The sequence below is a fragment of the Drosophila takahashii genome, chromosome 3L (assembly GCF_030179915.1).
Source record: "Drosophila takahashii strain IR98-3 E-12201 chromosome 3L, DtakHiC1v2, whole genome shotgun sequence".
NCBI lineage: Eukaryota > Metazoa > Arthropoda > Insecta > Diptera > Drosophilidae > Drosophila > Drosophila takahashii.
The window spans coordinates 33,112,727-33,134,361 of record NC_091680.1 but is presented as its reverse complement, the minus strand read 5'-3'; the positions used below and the strand labels follow the sequence as shown (position 1 = coordinate 33,134,361).

The 21,635-nt window shown below is 35.9% G+C and overlaps 1 protein-coding gene across 2 annotated transcripts in view; it reads left to right on the top strand.

Moving 5' to 3' along the window:
- Snap25 (Synaptosomal-associated protein 25kDa) overlaps window positions 1–21,635 on the top strand; it is a 510,490-nt gene that overhangs the window by 416,271 nt on the left and 72,584 nt on the right. For both annotated transcript variants that reach the window (XM_044392595.2, XM_044392594.2), the window contains exon 7: window positions 5,717–5,861. In XM_044392595.2, coding sequence (XP_044248530.1) covers window positions 5,717–5,861 — 145 coding nt within the window. The remainder of the gene's footprint in view (window positions 1–5,716; window positions 5,862–21,635) is intronic.

The following is a 21,635-nucleotide window of genomic DNA, read 5'->3' as shown; positions in this document are numbered from 1 at the left end:
CACACCAATTATTAAAAGGATTCCTATCTGAAGACGTCGTCAGCACCATAAATTTGGGTGCAGCTTTAGAACATACCAGTGTAAAAACACTGGGAATTATATGGACTCCAAAGGACGATCATTTGTGTGGCAGAGCACAAGAGCAAAAAACTCAGAGCATTACTAAAAGAGTGGTAGCTTCTGAGGTCGGTCAAATCTTCGATCCTCTTGGCCTGTTTTCACCAGTGATAATAAGGGCCAAAATATTTCTGCAAACCCTGTCACTTCAACAACTGGATTGGGATACGGAAATATCAGATTCCCTAAAGGAAAGGTGGGAGGCCATCAGACAGGATCTGCAACATTTAAACAAAATGAAAATTCCACGTCACATTTATGATGGGAAAGTCCCACAAAAACAGGAGCTACACATATTCGTGGATGCTTCTGAGAGGGCATTTGGTGCAGCTGTTTACGTAAGAGCCATTTATAAAAACAAACAAACAACTGTACGTTTGTTGTGCGCTAAGTCAAGAGTAGCGCCTCTAGATAAACAAACCCTACCACGGTTGGAGTTGTGCGCGGCTGTTCTAGGAGCCGAACTAGCCGACAAAGTCAAAAAGGATCTAAGACTTAACACAGAATCCATTAAAACATTTTACTGGACAGATTCAACAATAGTACTTTGTTGGATCAATGCAAAGGCATCGAATTTCCATACATTCGTTGCAAATAGATTGTCCAAAATACAAGACACATCCAGTCCAAACCAATGGAGACATGTGTCATCAAATCTCAACGCCGCAGATGTGATATCAAGAGGAATCCCCGCATCTCAATTAGGCACACACACTTTATGGTTATACGGACCACTATTTCTTCACGGACCTGAAGAGAAATGGCCATCCCTCTTTAAGGCCCCTAAAGACAACAGCATCTCATTGGAGAGAAAACTAAAAATAGTCACTCTTGCAACAAGTTCGGAAGGAGACGAAATATACCGTATTAACCACGGAAACTCATTTAATCGTCTACAACGTATAATTGCCTATATGTTACGATTCTGTTATCGTAAAAACAGAAAGGATACAGTGCTGCTAGAGTTGGACGAATTGGAACAAGCCAGGAGGATAATAGTACGATGTGTACAACAAGCTGACTTCGCAGATGAGCTGAAACATTTACATCGACATCCTGAACGACCGATACCCAGCAGCAGTAAGGTGTCCTCTCTTGACTTGTTTTTGGACGAAAACTCTATTATTAGAGTAGGAACAAGAATCGAAAACGCACCAATTTCTCGTGATGCAAGGAATCCATATTTATTGCCTTACAACGACGAAATTGTGAAAATGTTGTTAGTAAAACTACATACCGAAAATATGCATTGTGGCCAAAATACCTTGAAGGGTATTGCTCGACAACAATATCATATTGTCAAAGCCACTTCCAAGGTTAGGAATGTAATCATGAAATGCATTCCATGCACAAGATATCGTCCAAAATTAATGTCGCAGGTTATGGGAAAACTACCTGAGCATAGGGTTTCTCAAAATAGACCATTCCTAAACTCTGGAGTGGATTTTTGTGGACCCTTGAAGATTCATCACAAGGTCCGAGGCAAGCGACCTGATAAAGCATACATAGCCGTATTTGTATGTTTTGCGACGAAGGCGGTACATCTGGAAGTCGTTGGAGATTTAACAACTGCAGCATTTCTTGGAGCGCTACAAAGGTTCATAAGCCGTCGTGGAAGGTGCAAAACTTTATACTGCGACAATGCTACAAACTTTGTAGGAGCCAACAACCAGCTAATGGAATTGAAGGAAACTATACACTCTCAGGAAGCTAAGAACTCCATAGTGCAGCTATGTAACACAAAAGGAATTCAATTTAAATTCATTCCGCCAAGAGCACCTCACTTTGGTGGGTTATGGGAAGCAGCAGTAAAGTCAGCAAAAACATTATTGTTGAAAAAGGTGACCACTGCTGAGCTCACGTTTGAGCAGTAAGGCACAGTTATAACAAATGTCGAAGCTGTGTTAAATTCCCGACCACTAACTCCAATTTCTGATGATCCAAAGGATCTGACGTTCGTTACACCTGGTCATTTCCTGATTGGAGAGCCACTTGTAGCACAACCAGATCCCGAGCCATTTAAAATAAAATCCCTATCTGCACAGTGGGATCAGGTGCAGTCACTGAAGCACACATTTTGGATGCAATGGTCCAGTGAATACTTAACAAGTCTTCAACAACATCCTAAATGGAAAAAAGCATATGAAAACGTAAAAGAGGGCATGATGGTAATTCTAAAAGAAGACAATGTGCCTATGTTTTTTTGGCCCATCGGACGGATTTTAAGGCTCCTTCCAGGCCCAGATGGATATGTACGAGTTGTAGAGGTTGACACTCCAAAAGGTGTATTCAAAAGAGCGATTCATAATCTTGCTCCACTTTTTCGTCAAGAGGATCCAGGAGAAAAACGTAAGGATATAAATGACGAAGATGAAAAGGATGAGAAGGATGAGAAGGATGATCAGGAACCAAAAAGGCGCAAAGGCATAACCCTTCCCCTCCTGTCAATGCCCTTGCTAATCCTTCTACTGCTGCTACCACTAGCTGCGGCAAGTCCAATAAATATAACCAGGTTGGGATCAAAACCTGGAATTTACTACGAAAAACTTGGGACAACTCAACTGAAAACTGCTGATTGGACAATTATCGCATATTACGATTTAAAACCTTATTTGGAGGACGTAAAAACATTTTACCTTGGAAGGATAAAGGTCGGCCAAATGTGTTCTCACATACAACCAGTACAAGCATGTGCTGCGTTATACATGCATTTTCAACACGTCGACGAGGAAATCCGAACTGAGAATGAGTTACTCCATATGTCCAGGAATAGACGCTCGCCGCTGAACATTGTTGGAAATATCGCCAGCAGTCTCTTTGGAGTATTGGACACGGAGTATGCCAAAAAGATGTCGTTGACCATTGAAAAGGTCAAAACGAATGAAGATTATCTCTTGGAATTGGTGAAGAATCAAACATCAATAATTGATTCCACCATAAATATAATGAAAAGAGATGAGGCCGCCATTGACAGAAGAATCAGAATCATGAACCAGCAAAGAGTGGATTTAACCAACGCGCGACTTGATTCGTTAAAAACCTTTCAATGGTATATAGCACTAACCAATCAATTGAGTGTATTGGCGGCCAGTATTCAAAGAGTCCAGTCAGAAATTTCCCATGTGTTGACAAATGTTCATCACAATGAAATAAGTCCGCTGCTCGTATCGCCAAAGCAACTTCAAGAGCATATGGGCACTTCCAAAATGTCGCTCGGGACATTTGCACACCTTTAAAGTTGAAAAAAAATTGTAACAAAATTGATTTTAATTTTAATTATGGGCATTTCCTTTCACTCTCCCGAAGCTCTATTTTTTGTAAAAATCTTGATTTTGTACCACTTTTAGTTTTTAAGATATCGTTAAAAAACTGCCGTATTCGCTCGGGACAAAAATAGAAGTGGATTTCGGGGAAGTTCATTCAACACCAGAAATTAGCGAATTCTGATGGAATATTTGAATGCCAATTTTTTTAGAATGTTGTTCAAACATGTCGCTGTGAAATGGTTTTGGTTTTACTCAAAAATTGTTTTCCGTTGTTTTTTTATGCAGTTTCAAGCACATTCGCTCGGGACATTTTTTCCGACTGTTTTGTAAAGTGGATTTCTTTACCTCTATCCCTCAATTGCTTTATGTTTTGCTTTTAAATTAATAGTTTAACATGTAAATGAAGCATTCAGTACAGAAAAATGTCACATATTAGCATTTCTATAGGATAAATTAACAACAGAAGACAGGTCCAAAAAATAACAAAAAAATGGCCAAAAACTAACTTTTGTGTATATTTTTGGGGTTTGTAATAAAAATAATGAAACTATACTACAAATTTTTAGTTTATCTCAGGATCCAACTTATTAGAAACTAATATGGCGGAAAAATCATGTGGAAATATGTTTTTTTCAAGTTTCAAGTTTTTTGGCTTGGTGGACGTTTTGCTGGAAGTGCCCATATACATAAACTTAAAACTCATATGCCTCAAGGAAAAATGCTTCCCATGATTAAGGACGATGTGTTACAATTGTACAAGTTGATGAAAGCAGAAGCAAAGGTTGTAAAGGATTATGTCATCTTATGTCATTCTTTTCAATTGACAATCACTGCGAATTTCAATTGTTTAATAACAAATCGTCGTCACTATGACAAACTGTGACATCTACGAAATCCCTTTCATGGCAAAGACTAAAGGCCAAAAATCAATGGATTTTCTCAGTGCAAGCACCAATGGAGCTCTCTGCAGTATGTGGCGATCAATTATCAACCATTAATATTGATAATACTGGACTTCTAGTTTTGGACCCAAAGTGCACTCTACTAAACTCAATTCTTAGTGTGATTGGCCATCAAGTGACGACAACAGGAGCGATGAAATTGTCATATGCTCGATTTGGCAATTTAAATCAATCGTCTGCAGCGGATACTAAGATTTCAAATTTAAATAATTCATTGAAGTTGAGTTATAATGAGCTAAATGATCTTAGTAAGGAATTACTTCCCAGGCTCAAAATAAAAATGCCAACAGAGATCATTGATCTACCACACCACCACATAAGTGCCTATGTTGCCTTGTTTTTGTCACTCGGAGTCATAGTCGTTAACTTGTGGAAACGATTCCAAAAGAAGACACCTCCACAAACGTCATCATCTTCAAAGGACATCGAACTAGCAGAACAACCTCGGTTACTCAGCTCATCAAGGATGCACCATCTGATGCCTTCGTCCGACGCCTTTGAGATCAACATTGGATGATGTTGAACACCTGTTCAACGGTCGGGAGTATGTTAGCGCCTGCACTTGAGTCCCTAAGATGTCAACAGCAGCCACAGCCAGCGCCAGCTCAAACCCCGCTACCTGCCATTCCAGCATTCTATTTTTACTAACCCTAGCCTATTAATCCCTTGCATGGGAGACAAATTGTATGACTTTGTATTTCTGTATATCTTAGAACCTAAGTGATGCAATGTATTTATAACTAACAAACCCCCATGCGATACTTTCGCCATGGTGGCCCCCTTGACTCTGAAATCATGTATATAAACCCCAGATATTCTCAAATAAAATCAGTACTCAAGCAATACTTGTGTATTCAACATTTCCGAGTTAACCCAATTCAAGTGTTGGTTTAGCGGCCTACTGTCACTAGATTATGTTCTAGGGGCAACCTAAAATTATAAAACAATAAAAAGTGATTCTACAAACACTAGTGAAATTCTTTAAGAAATTCGCTAACTTTCGAAACCCACACTGAAAATAACACTACGCAGCGCAAGTTTTAAAAAAGCCTGGCGCCCACATCCTTACAGATTTTGTAAAAGCTTAAATGCCATTTTCTTGCATTTATTAATACCTATCGAAATCCATTAAATCGAACAATCCAAATCGAACAATCCATTAAAAAGTTATGAACAAAATATGAAATGGCCGCTGCATATCTCCATCTCCCTCTCATTCCCCTTAGGTGAGTAACGGATATCTAATAGTCGAAGTTCTCGACTATATCGCTCCCTCTTGTTTTATAATCTAGACTATAATCTGTTTAATATCTTCATACATATATCTTTAGAAAAAAAACTATGAACATAAAAAATACATTTTCTATTTAGGATAACGAATGATGCTAGAGAGGATGAAATGGAAGAAAACATGGGCCAAGTAAACACAATGATAGGAAACCTCCGTAACATGGCTTTGGATATGGGTTCTGAGCTGGAAAATCAAAACCGTCAAATTGACAGAATTAATCGAAAGGTAAGCTTCTTTTGTATTATGCCCACTGTTGCCAGATTTGGCTCTTTTTTTTCGCGTTGGCCCTATGGCCCATTTTTATTGAATATGGCTCTTTTTTGCTAAAAGCGACAATTATTTTAAACTTGAAAAAGACGAATCATTTTTTTTAAGAATGCATATTTTTTGCAATTTTAAAAGTGATTAATGCTTGAAGCCCAAAAGTGCCAGATCGAAACAAAATTGTTTCGCTGGTATGGTAATTTGGTATATGGGCGGTTCTTTTACAAACCGAAACCCTTTTCTTGGGTCACATTTTTGATTTGCCTGAAACTTTTTTTATGTGTACTATTCGGAAAATAAGTAAGCACGTGTATCAGGATTTGGCCGAAAAAACAAAATTTTTTTTTGAATTTGTTTTAGTTTTATGTGTACTATTCGGAAAATAAGTAAGCACGTGTATCAGGATTTGGCCGAAAAAACAAAATTTTTTTTGAATTTGTTTTAGTTTGCTAAAAAACGTCAGTTTTGAAAAAGTACCCTTTCATTGAAAATCTGTGTCTCCGGTAGTAGTAATCCGATTGACTTCGTGTCTTTTGCATTAGTTCCTTAAAAACCTCTTCTTTAAAAAAAAACAAGAGAGAAAGCTATAGTCGGGTTCGTGTCCCGACTATCTAATACCCGTCACTCGGCTAAAGGGAGTGCGAGGGAGATGGATATATAACCTTTTTTTGATTGCGCATAACTTTTTAATTAATGATCCGATTTGAAAAATGATAGGTATAAATATACACAACAAAATTGCATTTATACTTTTCGGAAATCTTTAAAGGTATGCGCACCCGACACATTTTAAAATCGTTATTGGGCGATTGTGGGCGTTAGAGGGGGCGTGGCACTCGGCTAAAATTGCGCTGCGTAAAAAGCCCAAGAATATATCGACTATATCGACTCGGCTAGTGACCCCTATCAAGAATATATATACTTTATAGGGTCGGAAACGCTTCCTTCTCCCTGTTACATACTTTTGCACGAATACAATATACCCTTTTACTCTACGAGTAACGGGTATAATTAAGTTATTATTTTTTTAAAAACAAAAAAAAATAAGATTTAAACAATTTTTTTAACGGGTTCCCCAAAAAAAAGAAAATTTTTTTTAACTTAACATTTATTAGTTTTTAAAATATAGTTTTTTTTGAACAAGGCCCAAGAACAAGGAACAAGAATTCATGTTTTCTCATCGTTTACTAGTCCTTTAACAATTTTTAATGACTAAAAGTTAAGTTTTAAGTGTTCTGACCCTTTGTGAATGACAAAAAGAAAAAGTCATTTTTTATCTATTAAAAAACTACAATTATTTATTTAACCCTCCATTTAATAAACAATAATTTTAAAATTTTTTTATTTATTATTTTTTGGTATTATGTAATTTATTTAACATTTTTAAATATTTTTTTTTAAAGGACTAGTAAACGATGAGAAAACATGAATTCCACAAGGATCCGATAAAAGTGAGAGATTAGCCCAACTTGCTTCTATGAAATAGGAAAAAAGTCGAAACCTTGTTAAAAAAATGGATATATTAATTTGTTTTTATTTTTAAGGAATTAAAAACTTATTTTGAAATTTTTTTTTTATAGAAGAGGTTTAATAGGAATTGATGCAAAAGGCACGAAGTCAATCGGATTACGTCAACCGATGATACAGATTCTTAATGAGAGGGTGCTTTTTCAAAATTGACGTTTTTTAGCAAACTGAAAACAAATTTAAAAAAAACAAGAAGGGAAGCTACCTTCGGCCAGCCGAAGCTTATATACCCTTGTAGATTAAAGAATGCTTACTCGGCGCAGTTCCAGGGATTCCAGATTCAGCGTTTCTATTTATTTAAATTTAGTTTTTAAGTAGTCAAGAATCAAAACGCCTACTTCCTACAAAGTTACAATGAATTTTCTTATATTTGTTTGAATATTCCTATGGGAGCCTTAAGATATAGTGGTCCGATCCGGCTCGCTCCGACATATGTGCTCATTTTTAATATTTTTTTGGCTCATAAAAAAATTTTGAAGTGGCAACCGTGTCTTACATAACGAGAATAAATATTAAAGATGCCTGAAAATTAGTAAAAGTCGTAAAGTCCGTCGGTCATCATTAGCTAAGCTTTTGCTTGATCGTAACACGATCGGGCAATGTTTCGGCCACATTCCCTCCCCTTCACACATTCGTGTGCCAAATGGATCGTCGCGGGCCGCGCAATACGATCCCCTATTGTCAAGGTTGTCCGTCAAGGTTGTCCCTTCTGAAAACTTAGCACTTCATGATTTTAAGTTCGTTTTCACATTATAATTTTATTTAATAAAATATTGGCTAGTGTCATTTATGAGTAATATTATTTTTGGGGATACATATAAATTTAATCGTAATTGACCAACAAAGTTTGTTAGCGGATAATATCGAATTTACCACCAGTACAAGGTGCACACGTCAGCAAATTGCGGACTACAAACGTTGCTCTGAGGGCTCTTGTGATTGTTTATACAAACACAAGGCTGATACTCGCCGCTGAAAAGTCAATTAGGGTATTCAATTGCGTTGCAAACGTTGTAAAGTGAAAAGTGTAAGTTTGTTCCAACAACAATTTCCATACAAAATAGTTTGCTAGGCCTACAACACCCCAGCCTATGTATACAAATCCGTTGAACTTGTGTAAAAATAGGGGGTTAATAATGGGTAGGAATTTAAGCTAAAATACTAAAAATATACCGAAAAGTTGGGTTTGAATCCATGATAATGACAGTGTAAGCTAAAGGCATTTTTCCACTATGCGGTTTTTTCGGTATTTTTGTGTATTTTCGATTGGCAACGCGATAGGCGGACGTGAGGTGTTTCCATTGGCAAACGCGTCTGACAGCTGTTGTGCTATTGTCATTTGCGAGCTGAAGTAAACAATGGATTTAAATAATTTGTTATTGATAATTGTAATCGCAGAACAGCATTTGAACAGCGTGGAAACATTGCTGCAATGATGAAAGCAACAACATCCCACGTTACGCTGCTTGAGCATTTATTACGGCAGAAAGCAAAAGGATCTGCTGCAGAAGGCGTTCATATATATAGATCTGAACAGTCATTTAATTAATTCTTTGACACGACCTGCGACAGCAGTAGCTTCTGCGGCGGCACGTCACTAAACAGAATCTGATACGGGGCAGAAATGCCTACAAGAACATTGTGCCCATTTCCAGCAGTCGCCTGTCAACGTGTGTCATTTGAATATAGAATGGCCATCTACGGTCTAACCAGGAGGTCGCCTTAATGGACGAATGGCGCACGCGAAGCAAACGTCAAGATCATGGAGACGGGAAAGCCCATGTGGCTGCGCTGCAACGACCAATATTTCGCTTCCGATCCTTTCTAGCCGAGCCATTCCATTGGATAAACGAACTGCTACTGCTCTTTATGCGCTTGGATCATCCTCGGAATTCTGAACTATTGCCAGATCATTTGGCATATATCATATATCAAATACCAATCTATACGAAATAAAGTTCATGTAAATATCAACAATAAATGGTTTTAATATTTCCCGCTTCTTATCAGCCTCTTATCAGTTTCGGGTCCAGAAAAATGTTCATGCCTGGTTAATACTGCTTAAATATACCACAAATTTCACTTTCCAGCCCTGTAACGCGACAAATTTCCACCCTCCCCTCCTCACCCCTCGCCTACAAGTTTTGTATGGGATTTGGGCGCGTTAAACGGTAAATGGATGCAAACGCGACGCGTCCATAATGAGCAGAGGGCATAAGAAACAAATTTGATTTTTAAATGCAAGAGAAAAAAATTTGTCTTTTATAAATCAAAATAATTGAAGAATAATTTCAATGGAAGAAAAACCCTCTTGAAAGCGTACCAGGGAGGTCGAAACTAAGCGATGGTCAGAGAGCGAAGTTAATAAAGTCCTAGGCTATATGTTGGAGCACAAAAATGTTGAGGAGTTATAATTGTAGCTAATATTTAAGCCTAAACGCCCCAGATGTATTACAAGAAGTTGTTGGAGGCTACAGAAATTGACGTCACTTGGAACAGTGTCCGTTTTAACGTGCGAAATTTGAAGATGTCTTGGCGAAAGGCGGAAGACTTTTGTAAGTCAACAGGAGCAGGAATAGAGGAGGAAGATTCTGGGACAACTATTGAGGGTACCATTTCATGTTTTCAGAGCTATTTTAAACTATTTAAAATACTATTTAAAGTACTATTAAATACGATCGATATTCTATGTCTCCGTATGAACGCTAAGATCTCGGAAACTACAAAAGCTAGAAGGTTGATTACATACACATACATACATACATACACACATATTCTTGGGCTTCCTACGCAGCGCAAGTTTATTTTCCCCTCTAACGCCCACTAACGATTTTAAAATGTGTCTGGCGCCCACACCTTTAAAGATTAAGGATTTTTGTTGTGTATATTTATACCCATCGAAATGAAAATAATCAGACCATTCATTAAAAAGTTATACGAAATCAAAAAATGTTATATATCCATCTCCCTCGCACTCCCTTTAGCCGAGTGACGTATATTAGATAGTCGGGACACAGTCCGTTCTCTCTTGTTTCTTATTAGATCCAACAACATCAAAAACTGATCCTTGGACACCCTGAACATTTGTTTAAGCCGTTCATTACTAAAAAAGCTCAGAATGCTCTCTCGCCAATCATGGGATTTTTTAATCCAAAAAAGTCTTCTCGACGAAACGACTGAATAAGACTCATATCATAACTAAGGGTCTCCATTATTTCATCATTTCTTCATCCACTTAATCCCTCGGAATAGCATCTATAACGGTTTTAATTTATTTTCGCCAATAACACTATGCAGCATCAAAAATTAACCTCGATGAATGCTATATTTTTGGATTCGTTACGAATTCCCAAGTTAAACTGCGTTTACCAAAGAGTTCCCCGACGCAAGGATTCTTAGCAAAAGGACCTCAAAGTTCGAAAAATGCTGAAATTAACCAACTTTGCGGAGCTCTCAGAGGCAAATGGATGCATGGCTTGGTTCGAAGTTAAAGTTTTTTAAAAGATACACCCTTTATCTTTCAAACCCCATACATAAAATAATTTTAGGATTTTTTTAAGGCAGAAATAAATTCCAAAAAAACATAGTCAAAAAACTGAAAAACATACAGCTGCGGTCAAAATAGTAGCAGTGTTGCCGCCTTGTGTTTTTAAAAGTTTGATGTTGTAATTTTTTCTTATCCAATTAGTCTAATAGTAAAATTATAATCAATACAATATTACCAGTAAAAGATCAATTACAACAACAAACTTTTAAATACACAGGGCGGCAACACTACTACCATTTTGACCGCAGCTGTATACTTTTATGTTTTTTGACTATGTTTTCTAGAATTTGTTTCTGCCTTAAAAAAAATCTTAAAAATTTTTAAAGTATGGGGTTTAAAAGATAAAGGGCGTATCTTTTGAAAAACTTTAACATCGAATCAAACCATGCATCCATTTGCCTCTGAGAGCTCCGCAAAGTTGGCCAATTTCAGCATTTTTCGAACTTTGAGGTCCTTTTGCTAAGAATCCTTGCGTCGGGGAACTTTTTGGAAAACGCAGTTTAACTTGGGAATTCGTAACGAATCCAAAAATATAGCATCCATCAAGGTAAATTTAAAAAGCACTAAAAATGCTGCACAGTGTAATGTATAGCACTTTTACCTATACCTTCAGTCATTTCGATATCAAGCACAGCATTGTTTATGATCCATTCAAGCATTACATCCCTTACACTTTTACGTGGCATTTTGGGTTGTTTTATGCAGACATGGGCAATTCTCTGCTGTCGCACGCGACGTTCGTACGCTATGCTGGTGAAAAAAACCATCTTCCAGTACTTCTTTTCTTTTGGCACTAGGAATCGTTTAGGGGGAACGTAATCTTTAAAGGATTCTAAGCAATATTGGCAAACAAACTTGCGGTCTAAAATGACGTTTGACCCCCTCCCAAACGCGAATGAAAAATATTGGGTTTTGCGTGAAAAGTATCATAGTAGCCAGCACAGATATATTACTGAATTTGAAACCACTATTTATACCCGTTACTCGTTGAGTAAAAGGGTATATTGTATTCGTGCAAAAGTATGTAACAGGGAGAAGGAGGCTTTTCCGACCCTATAAAGTATATATATTCTTGATCAGGATCACTAGCCGAGTCGATATAGCCATGTCCGTCTGTCTGTCTGTCCGTCTGTATGAACGCTGAGATTTTGGAAACTACAAAAGCTAGAAAGTTGGGATTTCCCACACATATTCTTTGGCTTCCTACGCAGCGCAAGTTTATTTCAGCCGAGGGCCACGCCCCCTGTAACGCCCACAATCGCCCACAAGGATTTTAAAAGGCGTCTGCGCCTACACAGAAAAAAAAATTGATATGAAATTGCACTCAAGTTAACATTATTTCATATCAAATTTGGGCCGATATTAATTAATGCAAGATTGATATTTCAAACATATCAAGTTGATATTTTCGAGAATATCAAGTTGATATTTTTAAATATCAATTCAATCTTAAGAAAGATTAGTGTTTAAAATAACATTTGAACTTTTTGGTCATCAAAATGATATTTTTTATATCAATTTTTGTCATCAAAATGATATTTTTTATATCAATTTTGTTCATCAAAATGATATTATTTCGTGTATATTAGTACCCCCCAGTAAAACAGAAATTTTTATTTTATTTTAAAACAATTTAATTCTAATCATTTCACATTTTTTTGAGTCGGTGTACATATGTATAGGTGGGCCAGCAAAATCTTCAATATTTTATTATTTTAGTTTTGCCTGTGACACACACAACGTAAAACTGCGGCCGGCACACACACACACGCACATTCAGAACCGAAATGTCTTTAAATTGTGTGCTAACTCGACGGCAAAGTTAAAATCACCACAACTTTGTAATGTTTCGACTTAGCACTCAATAAAAAAATAAATTGATTTCATTTGACAATAAAAACACCTTGTTCTCGAATATTTTTGGTGTCAAAGTTGGGCCAGCTGTTTTTGCAGTGCTGCACAATCTCACATTGGTACAGTGTTGTAAACTGTGGAACACTATTTCTCCCTTTCGAACTAAATTCGAAACGACATTTGATATTTTTTCATATCAAAGTCATACGATTTCATATAAATTGTAAATATACTTGTTTTAAATACCGAATTCAGTATTTTTTTTCAAAAATTAATATGAAATAAGATCAAAATAATATTTTTTCATGTTAGAATGATATGACGAAACTTGATCCTTAAAAAAGATCAATTTAACCAACAAATATAAATTTGATATTTTGTCATATTTTTTTCTGTGTACACCTTTCAAGATTTTAAAAAATTAAAATGCAGTGTTATGGTGTTCATCAATACCTATCGAAAGGTAGAAGAAATTTTTCAAATCGGACCATTCGTTAAAAAGTTATGCCCCATCAAAGTTTTCTATCTCCATCTCCCTCGCACTTCCTTTAGCTGAGTAACGGGTATCTGATAGTCGGGGCACCCGACTATAGCGTTCTCTCTTGTTTTTCTCTCAAAAGGTTACATTGTAAAATTCGTTTATTGATTAATAACACTGTGCAGCATTTTTAGTGCTTTTTAAATTTACCTCGATGGATGCTATATTTTTGGATTCGTTACGAATTCATAAGTTAAACTGCGTTTTCCAAAAACTTCCTCGACGCAAGGATTCTTAGCAAAAGGACCTCAAAGTTCGAAAAATGCTGAAATTGGCCAACTTTGCGGAGCTCTCAGAGGCAAATGGATGCATGGTACACCCTTTATCTTTCAAACCCCATAATTAAAATAATTTTAGGATTTTTTTTAAGGCAGAAACAAATTCTAGAAAACATAGTCAAAAACAAGAGAGAACGCTATAGTCGGGTTCGTGTCCCGACTATCTAATACCCGTCACTCGGCTAAAGGGAGTGCGAGGGAGATGGATATATAACCTTTTTTTGATTGCGCATAACTTTTTAATTAATGATCCGATTTGAAAAATGTCTTCTGCACTTTGATAGGTATAAATATACACAACAACATTGCATTCATACTTCTCGGAAATCTTTAAGGGTATGGGCGCCAGACACATTTTAAAATCGTTAGTGGGCGATTGTGGGCGTTAGAGGGGGCGTTGCACTCGGCTAAATTCATCACTTTTTTCGGCCCCATACAAATAGACCCGCCCTATTGCCCATATATTTTACACACGTAAAAGAGATTTATTTTAAATGACAGAAAATTTCAAAGCCTTTACATTTACAGCTCTATATTTTTGAACGAGTAAGCAATACAAAAATTTAAAAGTTGGCTTTCTATTGTACATCAATTTCCTGCAACGATATTTTAAAATATATAGCGTTCACAATTCTCGTCTGACAAACTTACAAAGTTGACACTTTAGCAACGCAATTGAATACCCTAAATGTTTCATTATAAAAAGTAAACTTATGCAAAGATATAATTAAAAATAGCTAGATAATGTATTCATGTGTTTTTCAATTATTGTATTATATTTCTAATTAGTTCATCAGACGGATGACATAGGTACTAACCTCACCAAGAAATTCATTGGAGAAGTTTTCAGAATAAACGGTAGTCTTGGGTACCGTGGCACAAACTATGGCTTTTTCTACTTTGGTACAATGTATAGGTGGGGAAAAGTCCAGACGGAAGGTCTCAATATATAAAAGTTATAGATAATTTATAGCAATAGGCGAATTCACTTTGGACAAAAGATACTTTACTTTAATATATAAATGGGGTTCATTTCTAAGAGTGGCTGCTAGGATATAGTGACATATCCATAGTTCCACATAACTCTATGAACATGTCCATCGCCCACACACTTACACACACATACACCATCCCAGAATCCACCCTTCAGATAACCTTAGTACGCCAACCAGCCAATATCTAATCTAATCAACACAAGCTTTAGACTAAACATCCAGAACGAATCATATTACGTTATCAGTTCGTTCCCGCACTTTTCGGACCCTCAATGGAAAATTACCATGAGAAAGAATCCCCAATAGATTTAGACTAAACAATCGGATTGAGTCGCAGGTGCATTATCAATCAACAATCCAAAGTTAAGAAGCGAGTTCAGTTTGAGACTTGTCTAAAGACAGTCAGTGTTATTCCAAATAAAAAAATATTGTAACCAGTTTAAAATTAAATTAATTAAATTTTTTTTTTATATTAATATTATGGTGCAAACATTTTAGGATCTTGAAGTCATTTTAAAAGTCATCGGTACTGATCAACTAAAGGATATTACTATACGACTAGTTTGTCCTGATCAGCGAAAAATCCGTGAATATACAAAACGACAAATATCGAAATCCGCTAAAGAATCTATGTGTAATTTTCGCACGCAGAAACTAAAATTAAAATCCAATTCGGCCAATACGCGCTTGAAATTTAAAAAGTGTCAATATTGAAAAAAAAATATAAAAACATTAAACATGGCAAACCCACCAGTGCTACCGCAGTTGTCTGAGCTTCATCTGAATCAGCTAATCGGACAAATCAAAGAGCTACCTTATTTCGACGGAAACCCATCGTAATTAAGTTGCTATATTGCCAGAGTAGAGTACTTACTGCAACTTTACCCTACTCAAGATGTTCGCCAAACCCACATCATCTATGGAGCCATTGAGAGGACCATCGTCGATTCCGCGCAAGCAGTCATCGAGGAGGAAAATTCGAATACATGGGGAACAGCAAAAGTGGCCCTAATTAAAGCTTTCAAGGATCACATGCCATACGATGACATCGTACAGCACGTTTGTGACACCCCAGACCAAGGAAGCATCAGTAAGTTCGTAAACGAACTAAAATCCAGATCATCAAATGTACACAATAAGTTAGAACTAGAATCAGATCCAACAGATAGGCTAATTTACACAAGTTCCTTAATCAAAACAATTAGGGATTGTATCGAAAGGAAACTTCCTGATAGATTGTATACTTCCTTGTCCAAAAAAGAGATAACAACAATTGCCAATCTAAAAGAAGCATCAATGATTCTAGGTCACTGGGATGCAGACCCTTTTGATAATTATAAGCCCAGGCGCAACAACAGTCGAAGGAATTCGGGAAATACACATCAAAATTATTGTTATCAAAGGAACAATTCCCACTCTTATAGTTATCCAAGAAACAACAAGGAATAATAATAATTCAAATTCAACAACTTCACAAAGTTCACCAAATAGAAATCAAATTCCCCCTCAAAATCAGGGAAATAATCAAGAGTGTAGGAGGAACTTAGATCAAGGTAGGGCCCAAAACCCCTTAAATTTCCAAACATCAACTTCCAATAATTCTCCGAATACACCTGTTAAAAGACAAAGAGAGAGTGACAGTGCACAGAATAGAATGGACATAAATTTTCAGCAAACTGCCTCAGATAAAGAAAGTGTTGCCCATATGTCAGAGTAATGATTAAAGGAAAACTTCTTAGAGCTATGATAGATACAGGGTCATCTATCAAAATAATGACGCAGAATTTTGGAAATAATGAGGAACAAGATGAAAAATTAAAAGTATTCACAATAAATGGGTCAATGGAATTAAATAAAAGTATGTAAAATCTGTCCAGTTAAACAAAAATTTTATTTAAATAATTTTTTTGAAAATTATGACCTTTTTATAGGTAGAGGTTATTTGAAAGCAAGTAAAGCAAAAATAAATTACGAAGAAGAGACAGTGACGTTAGGAGATACATTACTTTATAATAAAAATATATAAGCGAAATCCTTCATTTCAGTTTGTTTCGGTTTTCGGTTGACCGTTCTCGACTGAAAATAAATTTTTTCGGTCCTTCAAAAAACCGATTTTTGGGACCGTTTGTATGAAACCGTCCCAAAAAACTGTTAGTAGATGAACAAAGCTTTGAAATGCTCAGTAAAAACGGTTTTTCTCTTCAGTTCTGCCTTTCCTTTGCCTTACACCTTTAAAAATTTAAGTTAATATATAGAACATTTATTTGAAAATACATATATGGTAAATAACTCAAATATTAGCACCAGATGCATTACAATTACTGTTACCATTATCTTCTAAAGAATACGCTGTTTTCAAGTTTAATGATAAAGCGCCATTGGTGATGCTGTTATACGAGTAAAGATATACAATGGCCATCATCTCCTGAAGAATTCGTGGATTTAAGTCTTGTAAGATAAAGCCTTTAAGTGATGTTATACGAGTAAATATATACAATGGCCATCGTCTTCTGAAGAACTCGCGGTTTCTAAAAAATACGATGTTTTCAAGTTTTATGATAAAGCGCCATTGGTGATGCTATTATACGAGTAAAGATATACAATGACAATCATCTGCTGAAGAATTCTCGGATTTAAGTCTTGTAAGATATAGTCTCTAAGGGATGGTGTTATACGGGTAAATATACATAATGACCATCATCTTCTGAAGAGCTTGCGGTTTTTTATTTTTTTTAATAAAGCGTCTAAGAGATAGTATTATCCGAGTAAATCATCTTCATCTTACATAATCTTCTGAAGAATTCTCTTTTTTTTATTTTTTACATTAGGTAAAAATATAACTGAAAATATTGGTCTGCTACAGTTCTGTACTTCGCGTACAAGCTTAAGACACAATAAAATTTCAAATAATCTATGTTTAAGATTTTTATAAATAAAAAATGGAGCTATTTTTAAAAATCAAATTTAAAACATGTAATTAGGTTTAAAATATTTGGAAAAAAAAATCAACATTTTTGGAGTATAGAACATCATCTGTGTTTAAACACATAGGTATAAAAAGTCAAAAGACCGTTTTTTTTTCTCCGTTCAGTTTAAACGGTCTTTGATCAACCGAAACCGTTTTGAAACAAAAAAATCGGTTACTGGTTGACCAAAGACCGAAAACCCTTTGAAAGGAAATAAACAGTTTCTATGTGACTATTTGCTCAAAGGGTCCCAAAGTGAGAGTTATTTTGAGACAGCTAGAAATAGTCAACTGTTTTTTACATGCTCTGTTAAATAGCTCGGGAAAGTGATTAAGATACTTTTTAAAATACTGTCAAAGTATAAAATCAAGACTACGGCATTTAGATGAATCTGAAAATCGCGTAACAAACTTTAAAGCAGAGACCGTAACAGTTATAAGTTTTATTAGAAACAAGAAAGGAAGCTAGCTTCGGCCAGCCGAAGCTTATATACCCTTGCAGATAATTCCTATTAATTTACAAATCGCAAAAATGTTAATTTTCCTATTATTTCTCAATAATTTTGCGTTCGTTTCAATTCCAGTTATATGATATAGTAGTTCGATTTTGATAAAATTAAAATCGAAATTCGAAAATATTTGAAAAGAGTTATATCCTAGAGTAGAAGAGAATACAATAAAAACCAACGAAGCAATAATTTATTTCCTATTATATTCCCATTAATTTTCCGATCGTTCCTATGGCAGCTATATGATATAGTCGTCCTATTTTGAAAAAATTTTATTCGAAATTCAGAATTAGATAAAAAATGACATTTCCAAAAGTAGGATGTTATAGGTTCAAAAACACCCAAGATATATATTTTTTTAATTTTTTTCCCCGATTGTTCCTATGAGAGCTATATGATATAGTTGTCCGATCCGGCTCGTTCCGACTTATATACTACCTGCAATAGAAAGAAGACTTTTGGGAAAGTTTTATCCCGATAGCTTGAAAAGTGAGAGACTAGTTTGCGTAGAAACGGACGGACAGACGGACATGGCTAGATCGACTCGTCTAGTGATCCTGTAATTAGTTTAAAATTTTGGCATGCTTCAATCTATTCCTCATCGCGATTTTCCACTATCTAACAATTTCTTATTCGACAAATAGTGAAACCCAGAGCTACACAACTCCCAAGGGTTAGATGACAAAATCTAGTTTTAAGAAGCAGCGTCGCCAGCACAACCTCTTTTAAAATGAATAATTCATTGGTCGATAACAACTTGTAGCAAGCAGACCTTACAGTAACAACATCCTTCATATTATACCCGTTACTCGTAGAGTAAAAGGGTATATTAGATTCGTGCAAAAGTATGTAACAGGTAGAAGGAAGCGTTTCCGACCCTATAAAGTATATATATTCTTGATCAGGGTCACTAGCCGAGTCGATATAGCCATGTCCGTCTGTCCGTCTGTCCGTCTGTATGAACGCTGAGATCTCAGAACCTACAAAAGCTAGAAGGTTGAGATTTTCCACACATATTCTTTGGCTTCCTACGCAGCGCAAGTTTATTTCAGCCGAGCGCCACGCCCCCTCTAACGCCCACAATCGCCCACTAACGATTTTAAAATGGGTCCTGCAACCACATCTTTAAATATTTCCGAGATGTATAAATGCAATTTTGTTGTGTATATTTATATCTATCGAAATGTAGAAGACATATTTCAAATCGGACCATCTCCCTCGCACTCCCTTTGGCTGAGTTACGATTATTAGTCGGGACACCAACCCGAGTACAGCGTTTGCCCTCCCTTTAGCTGAGTGACGGGTATTAGATAGTCGGGACACCAACCCGACTATAGCGTTCTCTCTTGTTTTTAAGTTGTAATTGTCTCCCAACGATTTGAATTTTATCACCGACTTCATCCCTTGTTAAATAGCAGAGCATGTAAAAAACAGTTGATCGTTTTTTCGTTTGCTGTCTCGGTCTGAACGAAACCGAAAAAAATGTTAAAATTTGGTTTCGGTCTGAGCGAAACCCTTCATTTCAGTTTGTTTCGGTTTTCGGTTGACCGTTCTCGACTGAAAATAAATTTTTTCGGTCCTTCAAAAAACCGATTTTTGGGACCGTTTGTATGAAACGGTCCCAAAAAACTGTTAGTAGATGAACAAAACTTTGAAATACTCAGTAAAAACGGTCTTTTTTGACAGTTCTGTCTTTCCTTTGCCTTTCACCTTTAAAAATTTAAGGTAATATATAGAACATATATTTGAAAATACATATATGGTAAATAACTTAATTATTACCACCAGGTGCATTACAATTACTGTTACCATTATCTTCTAAAGAATACGCTGTTTTCAAGTTTTATGATAAAGCGCCATTGGTGATGCTGTTATAAGAGTAAAGACATACAAAGGCCATAATTTTCTGAAGAGCTCGCGGTTTTTGAAGAATACGCTGTTTTCAAGTTTTATGATAAAAAGCCATTGGTGATGCTGTTATACGAGTAAAGATATACAATGGCCATCATCTCCTGAAGAATTCGAGGATTTAAGTCTTGTAAGATATAGCCTCTAAGTGATGGTATAATACGAGTAAATATACATAATGACCGTCATCTTCTGAAGAACTCGCGGTTTTTTATTTTGTTTGATAAAGCCTATGGCAGCTATATGATATAGTCGTCCGATTTTGATCAAATTAAAATTGAAATTCGGAAATATTTAAAAAGAGTCATATCCTAGAGTAGAAGATAATACAATAAAAACCAAAGAAGCTAGAATTTATTTCCTATTACTTTTCCATTAATTTTCCGATAGTTCCTATGGCAGCTATATGATATAGTATTCCGATTTTTTAAATAATTAATTCGAAATTCAGAAATATTTAAAAAATAACATCCCCAAAAGTAGAAGTTTTTATTTCAAAAAACAACGAATCTAGAATTTTTTAAAGTTTTTTTTCCGATCCTTCCTATGAGAGCTATAAGATATAGTTGTCCGATCCGGTCGGCTCCGACATATATACTACCTGCAATAGAAAGAAGACTTTTGCGAAAGTTTCGTCCCGATAGCTCAAAAACTGAGAGACTAGTTTGCGTAGAAACAGACAGACGGACGGACAGACGGACGGACAGACGGACGGACAGACGGACAGACGGACAGACGGACATGGCTAGATCGACTCGTCTTGTGATGCTGATCAAGAATATATATACTTTATGGGGTCGAAAACGTCTCCTTCACTGCGTTGCAAACTTCTGACTGAAATGATAATACCCTCTGCAAGGGTATAAAAACAAAAAAAATTTTTGGTGTATAGAACATGTTCTGTATTTAAACACATAGGTATATAGGTATAGGTATAGGTCGAAAGACCGTTTTTGTTCTCCGTTCAGTTCAAACGTTCTTTGATCAACCGAAACCGTTTTGAAACAAAAAAATCGGTTACTGGTTAAGCAACGACCGAAAACCCTTTGAAACAAAATAAACAGTTTTTATTTTGAAGTTAATAAATAAATAAATGAAATGATTGAACAGGGAATAATTCGTAAATCAAAATCTCCCTATTGTTCACCCACTTGGATAGTTCAAAAAAAGAGCGATGCATCAGGCAAAATGATTAGTGGATTACAGAAATTTAAATAAGATCACTATCAATGATAAATTTCCGATACCCAGAATGGATGAAATATTAGACAAATTGGGAAGATGTCAATATTTCACTACCATTGATTTAGCCAAAGGATTCCATCAAATTCAAATGGAACCAGAATCAATAGCTGAAGCAGCACTCTCAACAATACACGGTCATTACGAATACACACAATGCCATTTGGTCTTAAAAACGCCCCCGCCACTTTACAAAGATGTATGAACAATTTATTAGAAGATTTAATGTATACAGATTGTTTGGTATATCTAGATGATATTATAATTTTTTCCACTTCATTGGAAGAACACATTTTATCATTGAAAAAGGTATTTCAAAAATTACGTGATGCAAATTTAAAATTACAACTAGACAAATGTGAATTCATGAAA